Consider the following 22,750-nt stretch of genomic DNA (forward strand, 5'->3'; position numbering starts at 1 on the left):
GGTTTTATTATGATTTTTGAGCGCCAGGTGGCCGCATTTTTGTTGTCCGTCTGTCGAACAGTAAAGGTCTCAGCGCCATTACATTGATTAATATCATTGTATTTGCATTCTTAATTTTCTCAGCAATAGCTAAATTCGAAATAAAAAAATCAGTCAATATGTCGACTAAACGTAAAAATCCAGCAACTAAAAAAGGACGCGCGAAATCAAGAAAAGTTGAATATGACGAAGAGGACATCTCTAGCGAACATGATTCAGACGTTGATGACGCCGAAACCGGCTCGAATGTCGACGGTGAAGATGCTGTCGAAGATGATCTTACCGATGTCTCTAGTATTCCGGAATTACCGCCACCTGAGGTGAAATTATTTTTATCTTTATTATATGTTTACTTATTCTAAGTAAAAAATTTAAATCTAAAGAAATGAAAAAAAGATATTAGTATTATAATATTGATAGATTTCAAAGTTATGCGTTTTTTGAACTGATAAAAGAATTCATTTTATTTATCTTGATGTCATACTTATATAATTACAAGATATTATTATAAAGTTTGTGCATATAATATTAGTAAAATTTTCTATACATGAGATTATTATTTAATTAAAAATATTTAAAATAATGGGATTCAGATAAAAATTTATTATTTATTATTTGTTAAGTTTATTAATTTTTTGTGATTATTAAGATTCAAAAATTATTATTTTCTATTGTATATTATTCTATTATATATTTTTTATATGTTTTTTACATTTTTTGTAGATATTTGATTAATTATTTATAATATTGAAAAATTAGTTTTAAAAAAATATAAAAAGCAAATATAATATCAAATCTAGCTACAAAAAATTTTTCATAGATTTTTAATGTAATATGCAAAGATAGAAAGAAGACACTCAAAAGAAATTTGAATTTATTTATTTTTGATAGACTGAATTATTTGTTTCTTAGTCATCAAATTAAAATTATATAACAATATGATAATAAGAAAATTGAACACAGATTAAATAATAATGATTATTAATTGATTATTAATTATATATTTTATTATTATTCATATATATATATTATTCGAACTCATTTTTTTTTATACTTTTATAGTATCTATTTTTATAAAAAAAAATATTAAATGAAATATGAAATAAATATATTCATTAAAACTAAATTAGATGTTAATTATTACAATAAAAATTTTGATGACAAGAATCTAAAAATGATTTAGAATATAATTTAGATTCGTTATGTTAACTTTTTTATTTTATATTTTTATATTTTACTTTATATTTGATGAGTTTGTTTTTTTATGTATGATTACAGGGAGGATGGGGTAAGCCTGGAACATTATTAATGTGTGGTCTTACAAATTGGGATATGGCAGGCCGTAAAGCTCCACCAAAAGGTGTGAAAGCTAATGTAGGACGCAGTTTATGGACACCGCATACTTTCAAAAACTTGAATGGTTCAAGAGTCAGATTAGTTGCTTCTGGTCCAGCTGCTTCTCACAGTATTATTGTTACTGAGGATAATCGATGTTTAGCTTTTGGTAGAAATGATAAAGGTAAATGAATGAAAGATAAATAAAACTTTTCTTATGATTAATTATTATTTTGTAAGTAAATATGAATTTATAAATTAAAAATTTATATTATATATTAAGATATCATTTTTGTACTGGATTAACAAATTTTAATTTTCATATGATAAAAATATATTTTTTATTTATACATATTTATATTTTTTATAATAAATTATTAATAAACTTTTATGAAATAACTTTTGCAGGTCAATTAGGTATTGGTGATACAAAACGTCGAGATGAACCTACAGAAGTTACAGCATTAAAAGGTCATACTGTCATAGGAGCATCTTGTGGTCGTAATCATACTTTATTTTTAACAAGTCGTGGCATTGTATTTGCTGCTGGAGATAATAAATTAGGTCAATGTGGCGTTGGAAAATCTGACGCCTGCATTATTTCTGCCACTAAAGTAAAATATTCTGGTCCACCAATAGTAAAAGTAGGGTGTGGTGCAGAATTTTCAATGATTTTAGACATTAAAGGTGGTTTGCACTCATTTGGAAGTCCAGAATATGGAGCATTGGGTCATAACACAGATGGAAAATATTTCATAACAAATACGAAAATGGCGTTTCATTTTGAAAAAGTGCCTAAAAGGATCGTCTTATATATTGAAAGAGCGAAAGATGGCCATGTTACGCCTTTAGATCGTGTTGAGATCACAGACTTCAGTTGTGGTCACTATCATACAGTTGCAATTGATAGTAAAAATCGTGCTTTTTCTTGGGGTTTTGGAGGTATCGGTCGTTTAGGTCATAATGAACAACGAGATGAATTAGTGCCTCGCTTAATTAAGTTTTTGGAACCTCCTTCACGTGGTGTGAGAGCTGTATATTGTGGCAGTACTTATAGTATTGCTATTAATGTGCATGGATCAGCTTTAATGTTTGGACAAACAAAACGTACTGGAGAAGCAAATATGTATCCCAAACCAATTCAAGATTTATCTGGCTGGGAAATTAGATGTGTTGGATGTTCTCAAACTAGTGTAGTAGTTGCAGCAGATGATTCAGTTATTGCTTGGGGTGCTAGTCCTACTTTCGGTGAATTGGTAAATAATTGTATAATGAATAAATCTTTTAACAGACTTTTGCAGACTTCTAAACTAAATTCCTCTTCTTCGATTAATAATTACAGGGTTTCGGTGAAATGCGTAAATCTTCAACTACTCCGATGGAAGTGAAAGCGTTAGAAGGTTTGTACATTACTGCTGTTACCTGTGGTCTCTCTCATACACTTATGATTTGTCGAGATGAATCCGAAGAAGAGAAAGCTAAAATTAACAAACTTCAAGTATATTCGGTTTAAATCACATAATTTGTAATACAATTATTTGAAGCAAATTCTATTCACATTATCACATCAACATGTTCGAAAATTTTTCTATTATCATAAATAAGACTACATTTTTTAAACAAAAAAGAAAGAAAAAACAAATTAGAACAAAAATATATTATCATTTTAATTAAGTAAATCGCTTTAATAACTTAAAGAAAAGATTGAAAGATCTGTGAACAATTATTAATAGACTGCAAAAAACGTCCATACAAAATATAGACTTAACTGTTATTCTCTACTTTTAAAATTTCCATTTTTATTTAATGTACGAAGAAGTTTACCATAATAGAGAATCCCATTCTGTTAGTAGCTCAGGATATAGACCAAACGTATCATAGATACAAAAATATATTTTGATACTTTGCTATTTTATTCAAGACACGCGTGCGCGCATGCGCACAAACACACATTCTCTCTCTTTCTCTCTCTCTTTCTCTTCCCCTTCCATTCTCTCTTTTTCTCTTTTTTCTTTTCTCCCTCTCTCTTCCTTTCCCCTGTTTTTAATAAAATAGTTCATGCACATAAAGAAATGCAAAAAATTAAAAAAATTTTACAGAATTTAACAAATACTGCCTTTATGTTTATTATTCATTTTAATCTATTGCAATGCAAATAGCCTATATCATTGATTCATTACAGTAGTACCTGAATCATTAAATCTGCAGAAAACATTTTTATGTACAGGGATATTTTAGATGCGACTATGTTGAGAAAAGAAGATTTTATACTCTAAATGACTGTTTTTATAATAAACATACAAAGAATGTTTTTATAAATTTACTTTTATTCATAATCACAAAATCTTTTTTAGCCAGTTATAAAAAAAACAATGCTTCCTTAAAAATAACACACATATACATACACAACATTATTTATCATATATTTTAATTACAAATTGTTTCACAATTACACTCAACAAAGAAAGTTTCAGTAAGAAAAAAGATATATATTGTTAATTACTGTATTATATAGGATAATGAAAATCTTGTAATGAATTTGATATGTTACGAAAACTCATGTATACGTATTATAATTAAGACTATCTAGGTCTCAGTAGTGAATATAATCGAAATTTTATATATAATTTTATTTTAGAATTGCTAAAAATGTAATACAAAAATTCATACAATTTTAACATGTAATATGTTTAAAAAAGACTGTAAGTAGAGCCACTGCCACAATGTATTTGAAATCTTTTGTATTGTGATGAAATGAATTGAATACTTATTCATTCCATTCTGTTTCATGTAATATGTTTATGCAATGACATTGCATTATATTAATAAACATGAAAAAAAATGTACAAGACAAATTAAAAAATAAACAAGTTTTTTAAGTAATTTTACTTTTTTAAATATCTATCTTTTATAAATTTCTGTTAGACACTGTTGTTATTCCATATAAAAAAAATAATCAAATTTTGTTATTTTTGTTTGATATATTGATTTTACAAGCACTTTTTTTTAAATTTGAAAAATCAGAACTTTAAAATTTTTTTACACATTTCCAATATTGTTTTTTAATTCGATATAATTTTTGATAATCTTCACAAAAATCACAAGGAATATTATCCATATTCTTTTCATTTTCAATTAGTTTTTTTTTTAAATGTTTTTTTGCCTATTTTAAAAATATTAATATTTTATATTTGCTATATATTATATTATATTATTAAATGTTAAATATTATTTTTGTAAAATAATTTTTAATAAGATAAAATATTTTTCAAACAAATTGTTATAAGTAATACTGACGATAAGTTTATGATCCATTTTTATAGTGGATAACGCAACTAATTGTTGAACATTGTCCTTTTTTACTTCAGAAATATTATTACAAGACCATTTTAATAATTGATATACCATGAAATGTATTGGATTTGATGGTTTGTATTCTAAAGATGTAGCCATTGCCCATGATAATGGTACCATGACATTTTGTCTATAATTTTATTAAAGTATAATTAAATAGTTTAAAATTATTTTATATTTAAATATTAAATTTCTATATATTTAATCTGTTAATGCTCAAATGTCATATATCAGTTTTGCAAAGTTCCCAAGAATTGATATTTCGATTTTTTCTTTTTAATAAAATTTTAATAGATGTAATATTTTTGTAAAATATTTTATTGAAATAATTTTTAAAATATTTTTGAATATTTATACTTTTTGAATAAAATATATGTTTCACTGAGTTATCTCAGATATTATTGTAAGAATACATATACATAAGAAATTTCTTGCAGATGCTTTATCGAGCAATGGAAAAACATACTTATGCTTTGATTAAACTTAAAATTTATTATATATTTTATATTTTATATATATATATATTATTGTTATTTATATTAATTTTATTTTAAAAATATATACTATTTCATAAAATTAAATACTTTTTATTTTTTTCAAAAATATAAAAATATTTTCAGAAAATAAATATTTTTTCACTATTGATTAAAAATTTTGATTTATAAAGAACAATTTTGTTTTTTTATATATAATTATATATAATTTTATATATATTTATATTGTATACATTTTATAGTAAAATTAAAAAAAAATAAGATTTAAGAAAGATATTTTAATTTTAATAATAATTTTCAAAATCGTATATTCTAGCCAATTCTTAGAAGAAGATACAAAAAAAATTAAATATTAAAAATATTACAATTATTATTTACCTTAAATAGTCATTTCGTATAATCGAGTGATACATTGTATTACTCTTTGAAATTAAATGACATTGACAAATACATTGCTGAAAAATATCTAATATAGCATCGTAATCTGGTATACTAGTAGAACTAGAAATGCTTTCTGAATTATTTGTTTCAATATTTTCTATTTCTTCTAAACAACTACTGTTTGATTCCAATATAGTTAAACTGCATTCACATATTAGTTCCTGTAGATTATTAAAAATAAAAAATATAATAATGTATAATAAAATAAATTAAATAATTGCATTTAGACCTTCAATTCTGATAATTTTTCTCCCATTTCATTAAGTCCTAAATCAATTAACATTTGTTCAGTTTCTTCATCAATTCCATATTTTTCTACCAATTTTATGACATTTTCTTTTATTCCAATATGTTTTAAGAATACAATTATTTTAGATGATGCAAAATTAATAGGAGATTGCCACTTTAAAATACCAGGAACATCAATACCACTTAAAATTAAATGACGAAGAATATTTGGATTTTGAAGCATTATTCCATATATAATAATATTCCAACAATTCATTTCACTCAATCCTGTACATAGTAAATTTAAAATTAATTCATTACTAAATTTACTCCAAGATTCTTTGAACTCCAAATTATATGGCTCTATATTGAATTTTTTAAAATAGGAAAGTTCACAATAGCTAAGATTTATAAGTCCAAGTTTCATTGCTTTTATGATATTATATATAGACATTCCTAAAAAAATAATTTAAATTAATTTAATCTTTGTTTTAATTTTATGTATTTTTATTATGAATAGAGATACCTTTTTGTTTTAATTCTTTTAGAACAGAATTACTATATAAGCCACTATGAATAGCAATCCATAATCTTGTATCATTTATACCACTAGAAATTGGTTTTAGTTCATTTGATTGTATATTGATGCATTGCTTAAGTCTATTTGTTAATAATTTTAATAATTTCTCTGTACTCCATGTTCCATATATCTGGAGTCCTTTATTAGTTAGAACAACATCTAATTTAGTTGTATGTAATATTTTATTTGATAATGATGATGAACATGATTCAGAACAGATTTCACTATAAATAGTAATAGTTAATTTTAAATACCTTATAATATAAAATAAATATAAGTTCAATATTATAACTATTTATACTTTTTATCATCTAAGTATTTATTAAATTCTTTATTATTTGTATAATTTTGATTATTTAACATAATTATTTCATTTAATTACATACAAATTAAATTAATTTTCAAAATGACATATATAAAATAGTGTTAAAGTAAATATTTTATTTCAATAGGCAATTGTTTCCATTACACAAAATATCACATTATTTTATTACAATTTAAATATAAATATATTTAAAATATTTTTTGTTTGCAAATAAAATAATTTTTAAAGATAAAAAAATATAATAATAAAATTAAATAAACTTATTTAATATAAATAATATATTAGGTTCGTATATATATATACATATATATATGTAATAAAATATCTTTTAATTTATTTATTGTGCTTGTAAACATTAAAATTTATAACATATCAATAAAAAAGTAACAATAATTAACAATTAAATACATAACAATACAAATATTGAAATCGTAAATATATAATAAAATATATTCAACAAAATATTATATTTCCTGGGAATTAAAAATATCACTTTTGTTTATGATTTGACATTATTGTTGTTCTATTAATATTTATTGGTTATTAAATTAAATAAATACATAATATATTTACATGAATATTATTGTTGCTATACAACAATATAAATTTTGTATTACAAATATCTATAAAATTTGACTATTTATTAAAGAATTAGAAATTAGAAGCAAATAATATATATATATATGTATGTATTAGTTAATGCATTAATAATATCAGTTTTCTCAATTTTTTTTTAACAACCCTTTGCATAATATACATTGAAATTCTGAAAGAAAGAAATTAGCTATCAGAAAAATATAAAAAAAATCATTAAAAAAATAGAAAATATATACATTGTTAAGTAAAATTATTAATGAATATAAAAAAAATATCAAATTTGTTCATGTCAAATTTCGATATTATTGATGCATAAACTTAATATTTATGTATGTATTTTTGATAACATATAAAACATTTCTTTCAATAACATATACAAAGTAATAATGTGCTGAATTATTTTTTGTTTGTCTTCAAAATTCACATAATTTAATATTTAGTTTTTGAATAGACCATATTCAAGTTATGGTTTCTTTACAATAATCACTGATAGAATTTTATATTACAATTGATTAAATCAAAGTACAATAGCAATTTGAATATGGCTCATGTGGTTGAGAATCATCTGCTAATTGTATCCCTCTTTGACCTCTATGTCTTGTACCTCCTATATTACCATTACCATATGATTTAAGAAGAGTGTGTCGATCCCAAAGACCAGGTGTTTGTATTATCTAATAAATAATAATTAATTTATAATATTTTAAATAATTTTAAAGAAAATTATATCTTTTTATACCTTTTGTACAAGTTCTTCAAAACAGCATTTGATTCCATCTGCTGTTTTAGCACTACTTTCAATATATAGAGTTTGATGTCTTCTAGCAAACTGTAGACCTTCTTCAGTGCTTACTTCCCTGTTTGGTAAATCTATCTTATTACCTACTACCATTTTAATAATATCTGTTTTATTACAATATGTATTTAATTCATTAAGCCATGTTTCTAACTTCATAAAAGTAATTCTATCTGTAACATCATATACTAATATGGCACCCTGGCCATCTCTATAATAACTAGGTGTCAGAGTACGAAAACGTTCTTGTCCTGCAGTATCCTATAATAATTTTTTAATATATTATATTTGTACAAATATATTTTTATAATATATTTTTACAACAAATAACTAACCCAAATTGCAAGTTTTACTGTATTGCCATCGATTGTAACTTGTTTAGTCCTATAATCCATTCCAACTGTACTTTGCATATTTTCATGAAATTCATCCTCCGTAAATCTAAGAATTATGCTGTTAACAATTATATTTATTCAACTTATTAAATTGTTAAATAAAATAATTTATATTAAATAATTAATTTATTCTGATAATTACCTTGATTTTCCAACATTAGATTCTCCTATCATTAATAATTTTAACACTGTTAATACGTCTTGATCCAGAACCATTGTCAATATTATATATTATACCACTCAATATATGTATATATTTTATTTATTTGTTTATAATGTTGACACTATTAAAAGATAAATATATTTCAATGAAATTTTAATTATAATTTTTAAGTAATTCAAAATATATTAATATATTTCAATAATTAAAAATAAATTTTTATAAAAGTTATTTTAAATTTTAATTAAATTTTTTTTACAACTATACGCAATAAAAATCGTTTTAATAGTAAAAGAGAAATATATACTATATTTTAAAATTTTTAAATGACTTGAAAATTATTAATCATTTTTTTATATAAAAAAGAAAATAATTTATTTAACTACGCAATTAGTTGTATATTCACGCAATGACATATTGCATTTGAGGTTAATTATAGAAATATTAAATAATTCGAAAGAAAAATAAACAATTTAAAAAAAATTTTGTTTACAAACCAAAAAAGAACATGTTTTTTATATATAATGAAATTATAATATATATATGAGATTTAATATGAGTATTGTTAATATATTTAATGTGATATAAATCTTTAATTAATTCTTACCGTAAAAATGCGTCACTCGAAGTTAACGAATCATATTATCCTTTTTTTGCGATATATGAATTAAAAATTACAATACACAGTTATTGTAATTATTTTAGATAATGGCAGAAATAACATTAAAATTACGATAGTTATTGTAAAATAATGTAGATGTCGTTAATCTGAGACATTATATTAAAAAAATGTTCGTGCTAAAGTTAAATATATTTTTTTTAAATTTTTAAGGAATTTTTCGTTGTGAATTTAAGAATGAAAATGAAATAAAAATTTCAAAAAAAAAAATATAAAATAAATACAAATAATATTTATTGTTGAAATTAAATTAAAAAAATGCATTTAAAAATATCTAACATAAGTAACTTACTTAATTACATATAAAATTTGCATGAAATACATTATTATTTATAATAAAATGACATAACGAATTAGACACAAATTCAATATTTAAAAAAATCATATAAAAATTTTTTCTAAATTTTAAAATATATAATTTTATATATTCAAATGAGAAATGATATGATTAACATTCCTAACCTCAAAAAAGCGATAAGAGATAAATTTTATCAAAGATGTTAACTATCAAACAGTCAACTCGTACAAACAGTGCTTAGTGATACTTCTTGCATGATGTAAACGCATCCGAACAATCAATCAATATTTGTTCCAGTCTTAAGTTCAGAAAGAATAGAAGAAAAATGAATTATAATATACTAAATATGTCATTGGTAAATAAAATAGAATAATGAATTCGTGTAAGTACTCACCAAGAAGGGAGCACTAAATAAGACTTGTACATGAATATATCAAATATGTTCCAAATCTAGATTAAAGTAAGTTTTCGTTTATTATAGTGGTAGAACGCTAAAACGAACAGGAGAAAAAAAGATGGCCGCCGATGGGCAGCCGTGAAGGGGCTGCGTCGCTTGTGCTCGTGGAAATGGGACATTGCAACATCAAAGTGTCACTGTCGTGTTCGTGAAGTGTCACAAATTATTCACAAAGTGACGTGAAGTGTTTTTGTGTTATTTAAACCGTGGATTAATTTTCTGAAATGGCATCCGATAGGTAAGAAACAATTTTTTTAATTCTAGGGAATTGGAAATACTGTACGATATATAGTGGCTATGTTTCGCGGATCGATAGTGAATTTTTTTTCCCAGTGACCCGTTCCAGTTTTCTTGGGAGAGAGGCTCGTCATATTCTTCAAACACAATTGTGTTTCTCTTATTTTTCTTATACTTTATCAATCAAATTGGGTGGGTCATTTTTGCTGAAATTCTTTCATATTTATATTCTGCATATTTATTAAAATCATGTATCGTCTTTTTTTCTTTGTCTTCGTTTCTACTTTCATTTTTTTTCTCTTTTGTATACAACAATGTATGAGTGGATTTCTGTTGCCTATTTCAGTCAATTAAACGGATAGCATGACATCAGACAGTTACTCGTATTGCAGCCAGCATTCCTATCAATTTATGGTTATGGAGAGTGGGGGTGGACACCCTTTTATTACGATGAAACATCTCGTTTTCAAATGTTTCTTTTCCTCATTGCACTTTTTCACACAGTTTCATAACAATTACTATTTTTCTATAAATTTTGTTGTTATCAAAAAATTTATTATTTAGAAAAATAAAGTGTCTTCAATTGTGTTTCATTCTATCGCAGATTTGACAAAATATTATTGATTAATTATTTATATCTTATAGTTCTTCAATTTCTCAATCTTATATTTTTTTATTTTGAAGAATTAATAGTTAACTTAATTACTTAAAATCTTTAGATGCATTTTCTCTAATACTTACATTTGAATTCAATTTAATTCACTATATTAAATATTCTATCATATATATTTTTTTACTTTGTCGTACTATTTTTAGGATTTTTAATTATAGTGTTAAGGAATAAAAGGAATAAATTTATTTTCAAATGCAACTTTCATGATTTAATATGTATTCAATTAATTTTATTAAGTTTAAGTATCGTAATAATATTTTTATTTTAATATCTATTAATGTATGATAATTTTTTTAAATAAATGATTTTTTTATTTAATTAATTTTCGGAAAATAATAAAATTATTATTTTATGATGAATTATATAAAATTTTATAATAATTATATATTTTTATGTTAATTTTATATATTTATAAAAATATAAATCAAAAATCTGTATAATTACAGTAGAATGGAATGGGTGGAAATTATAGAACCTCGAACTAAAGAGCATATGTATGCTAATCTTACAACTGGAGAATGTGTATGGGATCCTCCACCTGGTGTGCCAGTGTAAGATATAAATATATATTCTTTTATATAAAAAAAATTGTTTTAAATAATATAATCAAGTATTAAATTGGAAGAATTTTATTAATTCAACTTTTATTAATTTTCATCAATACTATTAAAAAAATTATTGTTTAAGATTAAATTGAATTTTTAGTCTAATTAACTTGGTGAAAGTTATCATCATATAAGCTATTCCTTTTACAATATAGGAAGCATTTATAATGCATAAGATTTCTATTTCATTCATATATATATATATATATATATATGTTGAATTTAAATATTTTTTATAAAGATAATAATAATAATCAAAAGAAGATAAATATTTTTAAATTATATATATATATATATATATATATATATATATATATATATGTATATATGTATTTTCAAATTTTAAATATTTAGATATTATAGAGTTTACTTTATTTTTTTAGAAAAAAGACAGATAACAATCAATGGTGGGAATTATTTGATCAAAATACTTCACGATTTTATTATTATAATGCAACATCTCAAAAAACTGTATGGCACCGTCCAAGTGATTGTGACATTATACCTTTAGCAAAGCTTCAAGTAAGTGATTCATTTTTTCTGATAACAAATATCTGATTTAGAAAAATGATGATATAATACAAAAAATATTCATATAGTACTGTGCTAAAATTTAGGTGGATTCTGTAAACATTTAGAATTTCAATAAATGATAAAAATCTGTAACATTATGTATATTTATTTATTAAGAGTGAAGATATTAATTCTGTAATATATATGATATATAAATATATGATATTTCAAAACTTATTTATATATCAATATAAATATCAATGTAATCTCTCTGTAGAATGTTCAAGATATAAGTAAGCTGTCTGCTTTCCATATAGTTATAAATAGCCATTTGTAGGTAGGAGAAAAATTTCTGGTTTATATTATACTATATTATAAGCATGAAAATTATTTGAGAACTTTTTATATTTTATTTATATTTAAATTATATTGTAGTTCAAATTTTTATTTTTTAGTGCAGATAATATTTTTTTAATAAATAGAAAATATCTTTAAATATTTTCTATTTTTTAATATTATTTGCATTAAATCTGTATTAATTAAAAAAAATAATAAAATTCTATTATATTGCAGACATTAAAGCAAAATACAGAACCGGCAAGTAGTAGTGGAATTGATGTCCAGAAATCAACCGAGCCAAAAAAAAAAGAGTCTGTATCAACACAGACGCAAACTTCTTCAGTCAGTCGATTAACAAGATTTAATCATCAAGAAAATTCCAATTTATCTTCTTCATTGGTAAAGTTTTTAATCTTATATAATGTTTGATATTCTTTGTGCTGAAAAATTAATTAATATTATTATTAACTATGTAATATTATTATTACAAAATTAATTGTGATAAATTTTTTATTTTATTATTATTATTTTTTATAGCAAAGTGGTAGTGTAAATAAAACAAGAACATCCAATGTTGGCGTGGATCTTCAAACATCTCCTCCTTCTCCATCTCCATCTTCAAGACGACATCATCATCATCATCATCATCATCATCATAATAACAGACATTATAGGCATCATGATGTGCCTACAACACGACGTCAACATAATCATTCTCAAGATTCTGGTCGATCTAGTGATAGTTCTGTCTCTCATAGTCGTACATCTTTAGAATCAACTGGATATCGATTGTTGGATTCTCCACATCGACATCATCATCGTTCTGCCACTCAGACATCGACAAGTCAAGTACAATCTTCACCCAGACAACATAGTGGTACATTGGAAACTAGGGGACATAAAAGCGGTACTTTAGAAAGTATAAAAAATCAGAAATCAGTACCATTGGGTGAACCACCTCCGTTAGGTTTGTCACTTTCAACTAGTACTCCTCTATTTAAAAAAAAGACATTTGTTGATTCACAACGGGAGAACAGAGCAGGGAATTTAGAATTGGAAAAGAATAAAAATGGTAAGAATGTGAGTTAAATTTCATATAAAATTAAGCTTTATAAGATATTTTTATACAAATAAAAGATAAAATCAAAGATTTAATTTGTTTTTTTATATTGTAGGTAGAGAAAGTAGTAGAGGTTCATATGGTCCTGAGCCAAGTACTTCTCCATATCGTGATTCATTAATGGAATCTAGAATATTTAGACATGAAATGCCTCCGTACCGTCCGCCAGAAGTTCAATTGAGTCATAGTTATAAATCGCAAGGTGAAAAATATGGCTCCCTGGTGGAAAGTAGTAATCGTTATCATAGAGATAGAGAAAGGGAAATTCATCATAGAGAAAGAGTAAATAGTTTGGACAAAACAAATACTTCAGCCTTTTATCCAAGTTCCATACATCCGCGTAATATGAATAAAGATAATACTGGTAGTGTAGGAAGAAGGCATCATGGATGTTCGGTATCACTTTCAGAAGCGAATGTTAGAGATATGTATGGTGCAATGTTAGTTGAAAGAAATGAGCCTTCTAAGAGTCTTGTTAGAGGTACAAGCATAATGAGCAATACGTCGAAGCAGAGAAGTCTTGAAGTTGTGGAACGAGAAAGAGAACGCGAACGTGATAGAGAAAAAGAATATAGAAGAAATACGGCTTGTAATAATTCATTGGATTGTAAGTAATTTTTATCTTCTTAACAATTAAAGTTTAATTCTTATATTTAATATTTAATATATTTAATATTGAGCATATATTGTGTATTATATATCTAGATCGTCTATCGATTATTTGTTGTTTAAAGATTTGTTGTTTGTGTAAAGATAATTCATTTATCAAAATTTTACATTTTGACAAATGACAACAACTTTGCTTCAAATATTAATTGTTTATTCTTAAATTTACATTTGATAATTATCTAAAGTTCTTCATCGATTTTAAATATCATTTTGAACAACTTTTTTATATTATATTGTTTATATACATATAATTTCTATTTAGTCTTAATTTTTTAAATATTTACAAAAAAATGATAGTTATATATTGAGTTTTGTCTATACATATGCATTCGTGACAATATATGCGTCAGTATGCGACTACCACTTCTCAACTGTTTATATAAACACATAAGTCACAATGATAGCGATATTAGCTTTATAATTTATATTATTTTTATCTTTATTTGTATGTATCTATTGTAACATCAATTAAAAATTTTTTTTATATTTTACTTTCACATTCTGCAGATTTGAAAGATTTATGGAATGATCATTTGGTTTAGATTTGAAATCTATTAAAATTCATATAAGAAGTTTTCTGATAAGAACTGAGAGTTCATTGTATATGTGTATATATGGTACTTGTATGCTGATACACAAATATAATATAGGCAAAATTTAATTAATAATAACAAATCTAATAATCATTTTTTGCAAATATTTTGAAAATTGAAGTTGCATAGATATTACATATATATATATAATTAATAACTAATTCTATTAAAAAAATTAAAGTTAGTTATTTTTTTAATTTTAATTTTAATTTAATTTTTTTTTTCTATATTTGTAAGGTGTACCGCAACCACTAGCTCGCAGTTATAGTTTTGTACAACAGCAAAAACAACAACAAAAACTGCAACAATTACATCAACAACAACAACAGTCAAGAAGGAGAGACAGAGATGATGATTCTATGCACGAGCGTTATCTTATTAGTCAAAGTCACGAACAATCTAGACAAAGGCTTAGTAGTAATACTAGCAGTAGTAACAGCAGTAATAGTAGTAGCAATAGTGCTGTTGGCGAAGAAACAGAAGGACTCACAGAAATAGATGATAGTAAAAAAAAAAGAAGTAATGGTAATCCGAGTCCTCCTCCATCTCCCTTTTATGGAAATCTGTTATCTGATGCCGATCATTTGTTGCCGCTTCAACATTATATTCTTCAACAAGCAAAACTCTCAGGTATGCTTTTAAGAATAAAAATTTTAATTATTTAATATTTTAATTTAGAGTTAATAATATTTTTGTAATTTTTTAGGTTGTTACAAGTTTGGAGATCCATTATTAGTAGAAGAAGGTGATGATTCTTTAGATGAAGAAGGTGGAAGAGGTGAAGGTATTGGTGGAAGAGCTGATGATGATTCTGACGATCAATTTGCGGATGACGAAGCAGCAAGTAACCAAGGTGATTCTTCTAGTCAAGAATACCTTGAAGATCATTATGCAGGTTAGTTGTTATCTATTCAAAAAGTATTATACAATTTAATAAGTTTTAATTATTTATTCATTGTAAATATAGAATTTATACAAAAAAATTTCATCATATATATATAATAATATATATTATACATATATTATATATAGAATATAATATAATTTGTATAATATAAACATACTTTTTATAAAATCTTTTTATAAAATATTTATATTATTATTATAGATTTGGGTAACTATGATACTGCGGGATTAGCAACATATTACAATACAGCGGATACTTTAACTAGGCCACAAGTACGACCACCATCACCACCGAATGCTTCGCAAACAGAAACGAGAGAAACTGTGACTGTATCTACAAGACAACCATCAGTTTTACCGTCTACCACGATAAGTTCTGTTTCTAATATAGGTAGCGGTATTGATAATACCGATGTCGATGAGGCGAAACGAGATGATAGTGCGGGCGGTGGTGACATCGAAAAATATGCACAAGACAATCTTAATTTGAATTGCGGACGGCCAAAAGGATTAAGATTATTATTTCGAAAGAAATTCAGCGTTCGTGATATTCTTAGCTGGTCTAAAGATCCAATACCACAACCAATGTTGGTAGTTGTAGATGGTGAAAAGTTACTGAAACGAGAAGCTTGTAATCTGTTTAGATTGGTGCAAGTGTATATGGGTGATCGAAAAGCTAATGTAGGAATGACATTAGATAGTGTAGCTATGGACATTGTGAATACAGCGTATTCGAAACCACCATTGCGAGATGAATTATACGTCCAGATCTGTAGACAAACTACAGAAAATCCACGGAAAGATAGTTTACGTAGAGGGTGGGAACTAATGGCTGTCTGTTTAGCTTTTGTGCCGCCCAGTGCTACCTTCGAACCTTATCTTGAAGGTTATATGAACAGACATCGTGATCCTAATTTTCAATTTCCGGAAGTGGCCAAATGGCCAATTCACGTGCAAGTTAGTCATTATGCAACCGTTGCATGTCGTCGTTTGCAACGAATCGGAGTACATGGCAAACGACAACCTCGCAAGGCTACTATAGAAGATATTGATCAAGCAAGAGTATGTTTTATTTTTTTATAACATAATTTTATTTTATATTAATTAATAATAATTTTATTTTATTATTTTTTTTATTATATTTAAACTACGTTTTTTATAGTGATGATATTAGTATTATCTTATTGAAATATTTATACGATTTTTTATTTAATTTTTTAGTTACAAAACTTATTAAAATTACGACAACTTATTTCGTTTCGTTTTGTAAACTTTGAAATTATTACGAAATATCTAGTTTTCATACTTTTTAAAAACACATTTCCATAATGAAAACTATGTCTGTTTTAAAGATGTTAGGAGATTTCATCTAAAATGTTTTTATTTTTAATGAAGTTTTTACTATTTTACGTATTATTAATATAATGCTTATAATGAATCAAAACAATGAGTAAAATTAATTCATATTTATGTATGAAGAATTGAAAAATCGTGGCTGGAAACAGTTTTTAATTCTATCTAAAATACTTGAATGAAATATTCTTATATATCTTATATTTTATATTATATAAAATTGACAAGAAATACTTAAAAGAAAGAATGCAGATTTAATGAATTATTTTTCATAAATTCAATCAATTATAAAAATAGAACATAGCATATTGAAAAGTTTTACATTTTCAAATGTATCATATAATAGTGACTGAGCAAATAGACTTCTCATAGACATGTCTAGATTTCTTTCTAATTTTTGTATTATATAATATATATATATCAAGTCTAAAAAAAGAATTTAATAAATGACAAACTTACAATAAAATGTAAATATTATTAATAAAAAAGCATTACATTCTCTTATTTTTTATTATCATTTTGAAAAATGATTAATTGAATATTGAATACGAAGTTATGAAAGTTTAAAAAAGAAAAAATTGATAAAGATTTGAAAATATAGACATCTAAAAGTTTTTGTTTTTTAATTCTAATTTATTTAAAATATTCCAAATATATAATATTGATATATAATGGTATGCAGTTATAGCAGTTTTAATTGATGATTTTTATTTTTGATATAATAATTTGAAATCTTTCTTTTTCTTTATTTTTTATTTACATTTTGAAGCTTCACTAACATAATATAAGCAAATAAACTATTTTATATTTCTTTGTATTAGAAAGAATATTTAAATTTTTTTTTTATTATAGATTCAAATTTTCCGAGCATCCATGTTTGGAGCAACATTATCAGAAGTGATGGCTCTACAGAAAGATAGATTTCCAAATCGAGAATTACCATGGATACAAACGACATTAACACGTCAAGTATTAGCTCGAGGAGGTATCTTGACGGAAGGAATTTTTAGAGTGTCTGCAGATGCAGACGAGGTTAATGCTTTAAAGGCGTGCTTGGACAGATTCGAGGATGGTACGATTTTGGCAGCTTCTCAAGATGCTCATGCACCTGCTTCTTTATTAAAATTATGGGTTCGAGAGCTTTACGAACCATTAATACCCGATTCATTTTACACGGAATGCGTGTCTATGAGGCATGATGATACTGAAGCTTCTGCAGTCAATGTCGCTGCGCTTGTAAATCGTCTGCCTGATTTAAATCGTCGCGTTCTTTGCCATTTGATACGATTCCTTCAGGTTAGTATTTATTGCTATCAATAACTTTTATTTAATCAATATAAATTGTTATATTTAACAAATTTTATTTTTTAAATGAAAAAAATAATTTAATTATATAATAATTTATTACATTTATTTTTTTATTAAAATATTATATTCTTTTTTTAAAAAAGTTTTAATAAACAAGTAGAATATTTTATATTATTTATGATATTTTATAAAATTTACAATTTTGATTGATAGTATCTTTCTCATATGATATATAAAGATTGATATTAAAAATTTACAAAAGTAATTATAAAAAGATTTAATATATAAAAAAAATAAAAATAATTATAAAAATATAAAAAATATTATTTTAAAAATTATTTTAAACTATATAATAAAATAATTTAAAAAAATTGAATTAGTTCCAAAAATAAAGTATTATATTATTAATATAAAATAATGGAGTTAAAAAATGTTAAAAAATAATCTAAAATATTAAAATACATTATTCATCATATAGATAACAAATAGTATTTAATATTATTTTTTGACAGTAAGAAAATTAAAAGAAATTCAAGCCAAATAATTTAAAAAATAATTGTTTTTTTATCAAGATTTTCCTTTCATTTTTCAATATATTTTATTAATTGTGTTATGTATAATAACATTTAAAATATAAAATTTATAGAATTATATATGAGCGACTTCTTGTCCAAATCTTTTTTGGAATATATAATTGTAAGAATCAATATGTTATTTTTCAATTACTTAATTAACGAAGTTGTGATTTATGAATTAAATTGTATTTTATTTACTTAAAATTTTTATGTTAAATATCGATATTAATCAAAAGTTTTATTATTACATTTGTTAAAAATAGATTTAATGAAAATAATGAACTTATTACAATGACTTCGTTTTTTTAGTTTATCTTCTCAGTTAGATTTTCGTAACGTATAATGAAATAAATACATATTTATTCCAGATTTTCGCCAGACCAGAAGTCGTTGCTCGCACTAAAATGGATGCAAATAATTTAGCAATGGTGATGGCACCAAATATATTGCGGTGTACCTCGCAAGATCCCCGTGTGATCTTAGAAAATGCACGAAAAGAAATGGCTTTTGTTCGTACTCTTATCGAGTCATTAGAAACTGCTTGGGTCGATGATCTTCACTGACCATTCTATTGCGCACTAGAAGAAATAACACTCTAGACTACTATGCCAAATGAATCAGCTGTATATTCACATGTATTGTTAGTTATTTCACTGTTTTCTATTATTGTTCACTTTTGTTTTTCTTTTGTCATTATCACACATGATATTCCCTATAGATCCGTGGATGTTCATTATTGTAATTTAGTGCTAAAGTCTTACCAAGCTAATCACTGATCCTGCTCCTTGTTTTCCTATTTATTATTTATATACAGATTATATGTTATACAGATAGAGATTATTAGATTATATTATGTATATCGCTATATATTCATATTATATATTTTACCAATTCTTGTTACCGTGTTGAACAAACGCGGACGGCTTTTTTACTCGATCATTGTTGAATCTCGTGTAAGATAAAAAATGATGTGTTACCGTGTATAGCTGCACTCCGCGATAATCTTTTTGTATAAGCAATGAATTGGCGTGTACAACGTTTATCGAGGAGTAAATATTGCAAAAAATTAGCAAGTTGTACAAGTGTATTTCTTTACCTGTATTTCTTAGCCTTTGAAAACTTACCTTTCTATAAAAAAACTAAAAGAGAGGAAAAATTATATTTCTTTCGATAAAAATATTATTATCAATATTAATAATATAATATAAATATTATATCGTGATTATTAATCAAAATGGTCTTGTTCAACATTTTACATTGTGTTATATTATAAAATGGTTTTTAATGTTAAAAATATTGAACAATTTACAGTACAGATATTCGTATCATTTACAACTTATTTTCAGTTTGTACAATTAATCTCAAAAGTTACCAAAATAATATATATTTAATATATATATATATATTATATAAATAGTATTTAAAGTATATATAAAAAGAAAAAAATATCACAAATTATTATCGCGATTACATCCCAAGACAGTATTTTTTTATGTAAATATTGTATAAAAGTACATGTAGATACAGTTCATATTTGAACCAAAAGATATTTGCGTTAGCAATATCTGCCAGAAATCAATCACAAAGAATTATCTGCTTTTACACTAATATTAGCATCTAGTTACATCTACCCAATATTATATACAAGATGTACAATTGATGGTAATACTGCTGTTGAATGTTCAGTTTTTTTATATTATATCATTTCGATCGAATAGAATATTTATATTTCATCACATCTTTACAAAAAAAGTGAATCCCTCCGTTAAAGTGATTTATCGAGATCTTTTGTGTAAAAATTTTTTAAAACGATGATAAATTTTTCAAAATATTTTTTTGTGATATGTGAACATAATTCCACCATATTTTTTTCGAAAGATAAGTATTGCTGTTTTATAATTTTTTACCTGTAAATCTGCAACTTATTTTTTCAGTTGCTATTATGTATGTTTTTTTAAATAAATTTTGTCAAAATGAATTTGACCTGATTTTTTAATAAAAAAAAAAAATAGAATGAATACATTTTAAATCAGAGTTCCATGAAATATAATATTAATTAATATTTGCACATATTTCATAATTTTCATTTATGCTATTGAATGTCATTATTTGTGTTTCAAATACATAAAGATCCATTTTAATTTTTATACTTTCCACAGGAATAAAAACCTCAACTATCATGTTGTAATGAGACACATAATTGAAGATATTGTCAGCAATTATCGATGAAAGATGCTATGGAGCCACTGGCAATTTCTGCATATTCTTTCTTATTTGCTGAACAAAGTTTACTGGTGATGTCTGCTTCTCTTTTTCTGCACATACAATAAAATATATAAAATTATTAAATGTCATTTAATCTATAGTTCAAATATTATATACAAGATGTCCCAAAAATGTTGTAACATAAACTAAAAATGAGATAATTTTAAATATTTTTTTTTTTGCAAAACTTTCGTTATGGTACTTTCCTTGTTTTATTAACAAATTATTAACAAGAAATACTGGCCAATTACGAAACGTATAGTCTAGTCGACCGAGACAGTTACGATGACTATGTATCGCTGACCGAACATGAACAAGTTCAAACAACATATCTCAAAAGAAATGTATTGAATATTATATTTATTTACTTATTCATTATTCATAATAATTCGACATAATTTTTTATCGATAAAAAAATATTATATTTAACATATTTTTTCAAAATATGTTAGATTTGTTCATGTTTGGTGTGTAACCAACACTATTACCACGGTTCGACTAGACTACGAGCTTTGTGATTGGCTAGTATTTTTTAAAATCGTAACGAAAATTTTTGCAAAGAAAATGTTGCTTGAAATTTTCTCAGAAATCTCCAATTTACAGATATTCCAATATTTTTGAGATATTTTGTTTATTATTAATATTAGAAATTTATGTATATGTGCATATATTTTTAAATTTTGTTTATAATTGTATATACTTGAAAAAATAAAAATCATGCACATTCTAAATAAACTAATAAACTAAATAATAGTATTTTTATAAAGATGTTAATTGTTTATTGATAATATTTATAATATTAAAATTAAATTAGTACATTTATATTAAATTTGCTATATTTATAATATAATAAATAAATTTGGTATTTGAATAATGAATTCTAAATTATATTAATTTTACGAAATTATATATGATACAATTATGTATAATGATTATTTTATGATTATATATGATATATAATTGAAAGAAAAATAAGACAAGGAAAATAATATTATATATAATGGACATTTTTTTTTTATTTTATAAATATGTATATATATATTTCCATTTTTATTTGATTTTTTAGTAATAATTTTTTTAAGAAGAAACTTAGAATAATAATAAGTAGATATTATTAAATAATTACTATTTAATATTTTTAATGAAGATATTATTTAAATTTTATAAACATATAATAAAATGCGGATAGATTCAACAATTTTGTAGGATAAAATTATATTAAAAAAATATTAATTTTATTGATTTTCCTACTAATAAAAAATATTTAATTTAAGATTGATAATAATATATAATTTTAATATATTTATATATTTTATTAATATAACATATATTTTAATAATTTTAAAAAATCTTTTAATTTTTAATTTTTTTTTAAATTTTATATTCCTAGTTAGATAAATTTGTAAGCAGTAGATT

The 22,750-nt window shown here is 23.9% G+C and overlaps 5 protein-coding genes and 1 long non-coding RNA gene across 22 annotated transcripts in view; 2 read left to right on the forward strand and 4 right to left on the reverse strand.

The window, feature by feature from the left end:
• Position 1: 1 nt before the first annotated feature.
• Positions 2-4,257, forward strand: LOC147656461 (protein RCC2 homolog). Its single transcript, XM_086915013.1, has 4 exons — positions 2-359; positions 1,318-1,558; positions 1,783-2,630; positions 2,717-4,257. Exons 1-4 carry the CDS (start codon positions 159-161, stop codon positions 2,885-2,887), a joined length of 1,461 nt encoding a protein of 486 aa, XP_086771139.1. The 5' UTR covers positions 2-158; the 3' UTR covers positions 2,888-4,257.
• LOC147656462 (uncharacterized) lies at positions 1,585-3,323 on the reverse strand. Its single transcript, XR_015294388.1, has 2 exons — positions 3,199-3,323; positions 1,585-2,852 (listed from the first exon to the last, which is right to left on the reverse strand). It is a non-coding gene; the product is annotated as an uncharacterized LOC147656462 (long non-coding RNA).
• LOC105736068 (uncharacterized) lies at positions 3,773-6,925 on the reverse strand. Its single transcript, XM_086915014.1, has 6 exons — positions 6,773-6,925; positions 6,418-6,695; positions 5,893-6,347; positions 5,601-5,824; positions 4,672-4,858; positions 3,773-4,537 (listed from the first exon to the last, which is right to left on the reverse strand). The coding sequence occupies exons 1-6, from the start codon at positions 6,832-6,834 to the stop codon at positions 4,403-4,405; spliced, it is 1,341 nt and encodes a 446-aa protein (XP_086771140.1). The 5' UTR covers positions 6,835-6,925; the 3' UTR covers positions 3,773-4,402.
• A 364-nt stretch (positions 6,926-7,289) lies between these two features.
• Positions 7,290-10,290, reverse strand: LOC100872854 (ras-related protein Rab-18-B). Of its 12 annotated transcripts, none has more exons than XM_086915020.1 (6): positions 10,116-10,242; positions 9,886-10,019; positions 8,727-8,868; positions 8,525-8,642; positions 8,133-8,450; positions 7,290-8,067 (listed from the first exon to the last, which is right to left on the reverse strand). In XM_086915020.1, exons 3-6 carry the CDS (start codon positions 8,798-8,800, stop codon positions 7,906-7,908), a joined length of 672 nt encoding a protein of 223 aa, XP_086771146.1. In that variant the 5' UTR covers positions 8,801-8,868; positions 9,886-10,019; positions 10,116-10,242; the 3' UTR covers positions 7,290-7,905. The 12 variants fall into 12 exon arrangements, with proteins under 12 accessions (XP_086771146.1, XP_086771145.1, XP_086771143.1 ...); XM_086915019.1 differs by lacking the exon at positions 9,886-10,019 and adding an exon at positions 9,352-9,391 and having other exon boundaries at positions 10,116-10,153; XM_086915017.1 differs by lacking the exon at positions 10,116-10,242 and adding an exon at positions 9,352-9,512 and having other exon boundaries at positions 9,886-10,101.
• On the forward strand, positions 10,220-20,142 carry RhoGAP93B (MyTH4 and RhoGAP_KIAA1688 domain-containing protein RhoGAP93B). Of its 3 annotated transcripts, none has more exons than XM_031917844.2 (11): positions 10,220-10,416; positions 11,535-11,639; positions 12,077-12,215; positions 12,780-12,944; positions 13,083-13,617; positions 13,721-14,272; positions 15,165-15,557; positions 15,634-15,822; positions 16,036-16,895; positions 18,039-18,482; positions 19,438-20,142. In XM_031917844.2, exons 1-11 carry the CDS (start codon positions 10,403-10,405, stop codon positions 19,630-19,632), a joined length of 3,591 nt encoding a protein of 1,196 aa, XP_031773704.2. In that variant the 5' UTR covers positions 10,220-10,402; the 3' UTR covers positions 19,633-20,142. The 3 variants fall into 3 exon arrangements, with proteins under 3 accessions (XP_031773704.2, XP_086771136.1, XP_086771137.1); XM_086915010.1 differs by having other exon boundaries at positions 10,225-10,416; positions 11,538-11,639; XM_086915011.1 differs by lacking the exon at positions 10,220-10,416 and adding an exon at positions 10,462-10,607.
• A 901-nt stretch (positions 20,143-21,043) lies between these two features.
• LOC100863262 (pancreatic triacylglycerol lipase) overlaps positions 21,044-22,750 on the reverse strand; it is an 88,644-nt gene continuing 86,937 nt past the window's right edge. For all 4 annotated transcript variants that reach the window (XM_012489359.3, XM_031917847.2, XM_086915012.1 and 1 more), the window contains one exon: positions 21,044-21,384. In XM_012489359.3, the coding sequence (XP_012344813.2) occupies positions 21,282-21,384 (103 nt within the window). In that variant the 3' untranslated portion in view covers positions 21,044-21,281. The remainder of the gene's footprint in view (positions 21,385-22,750) is intronic.

Source organism: Apis florea, unplaced genomic scaffold, assembly GCF_048593485.1.
Source record: "Apis florea isolate Af1SG1 unplaced genomic scaffold, ASM4859348v1 contig_3758_pilon, whole genome shotgun sequence".
Taxonomy (NCBI): Eukaryota; Metazoa; Arthropoda; class Insecta; order Hymenoptera; family Apidae; genus Apis; species Apis florea.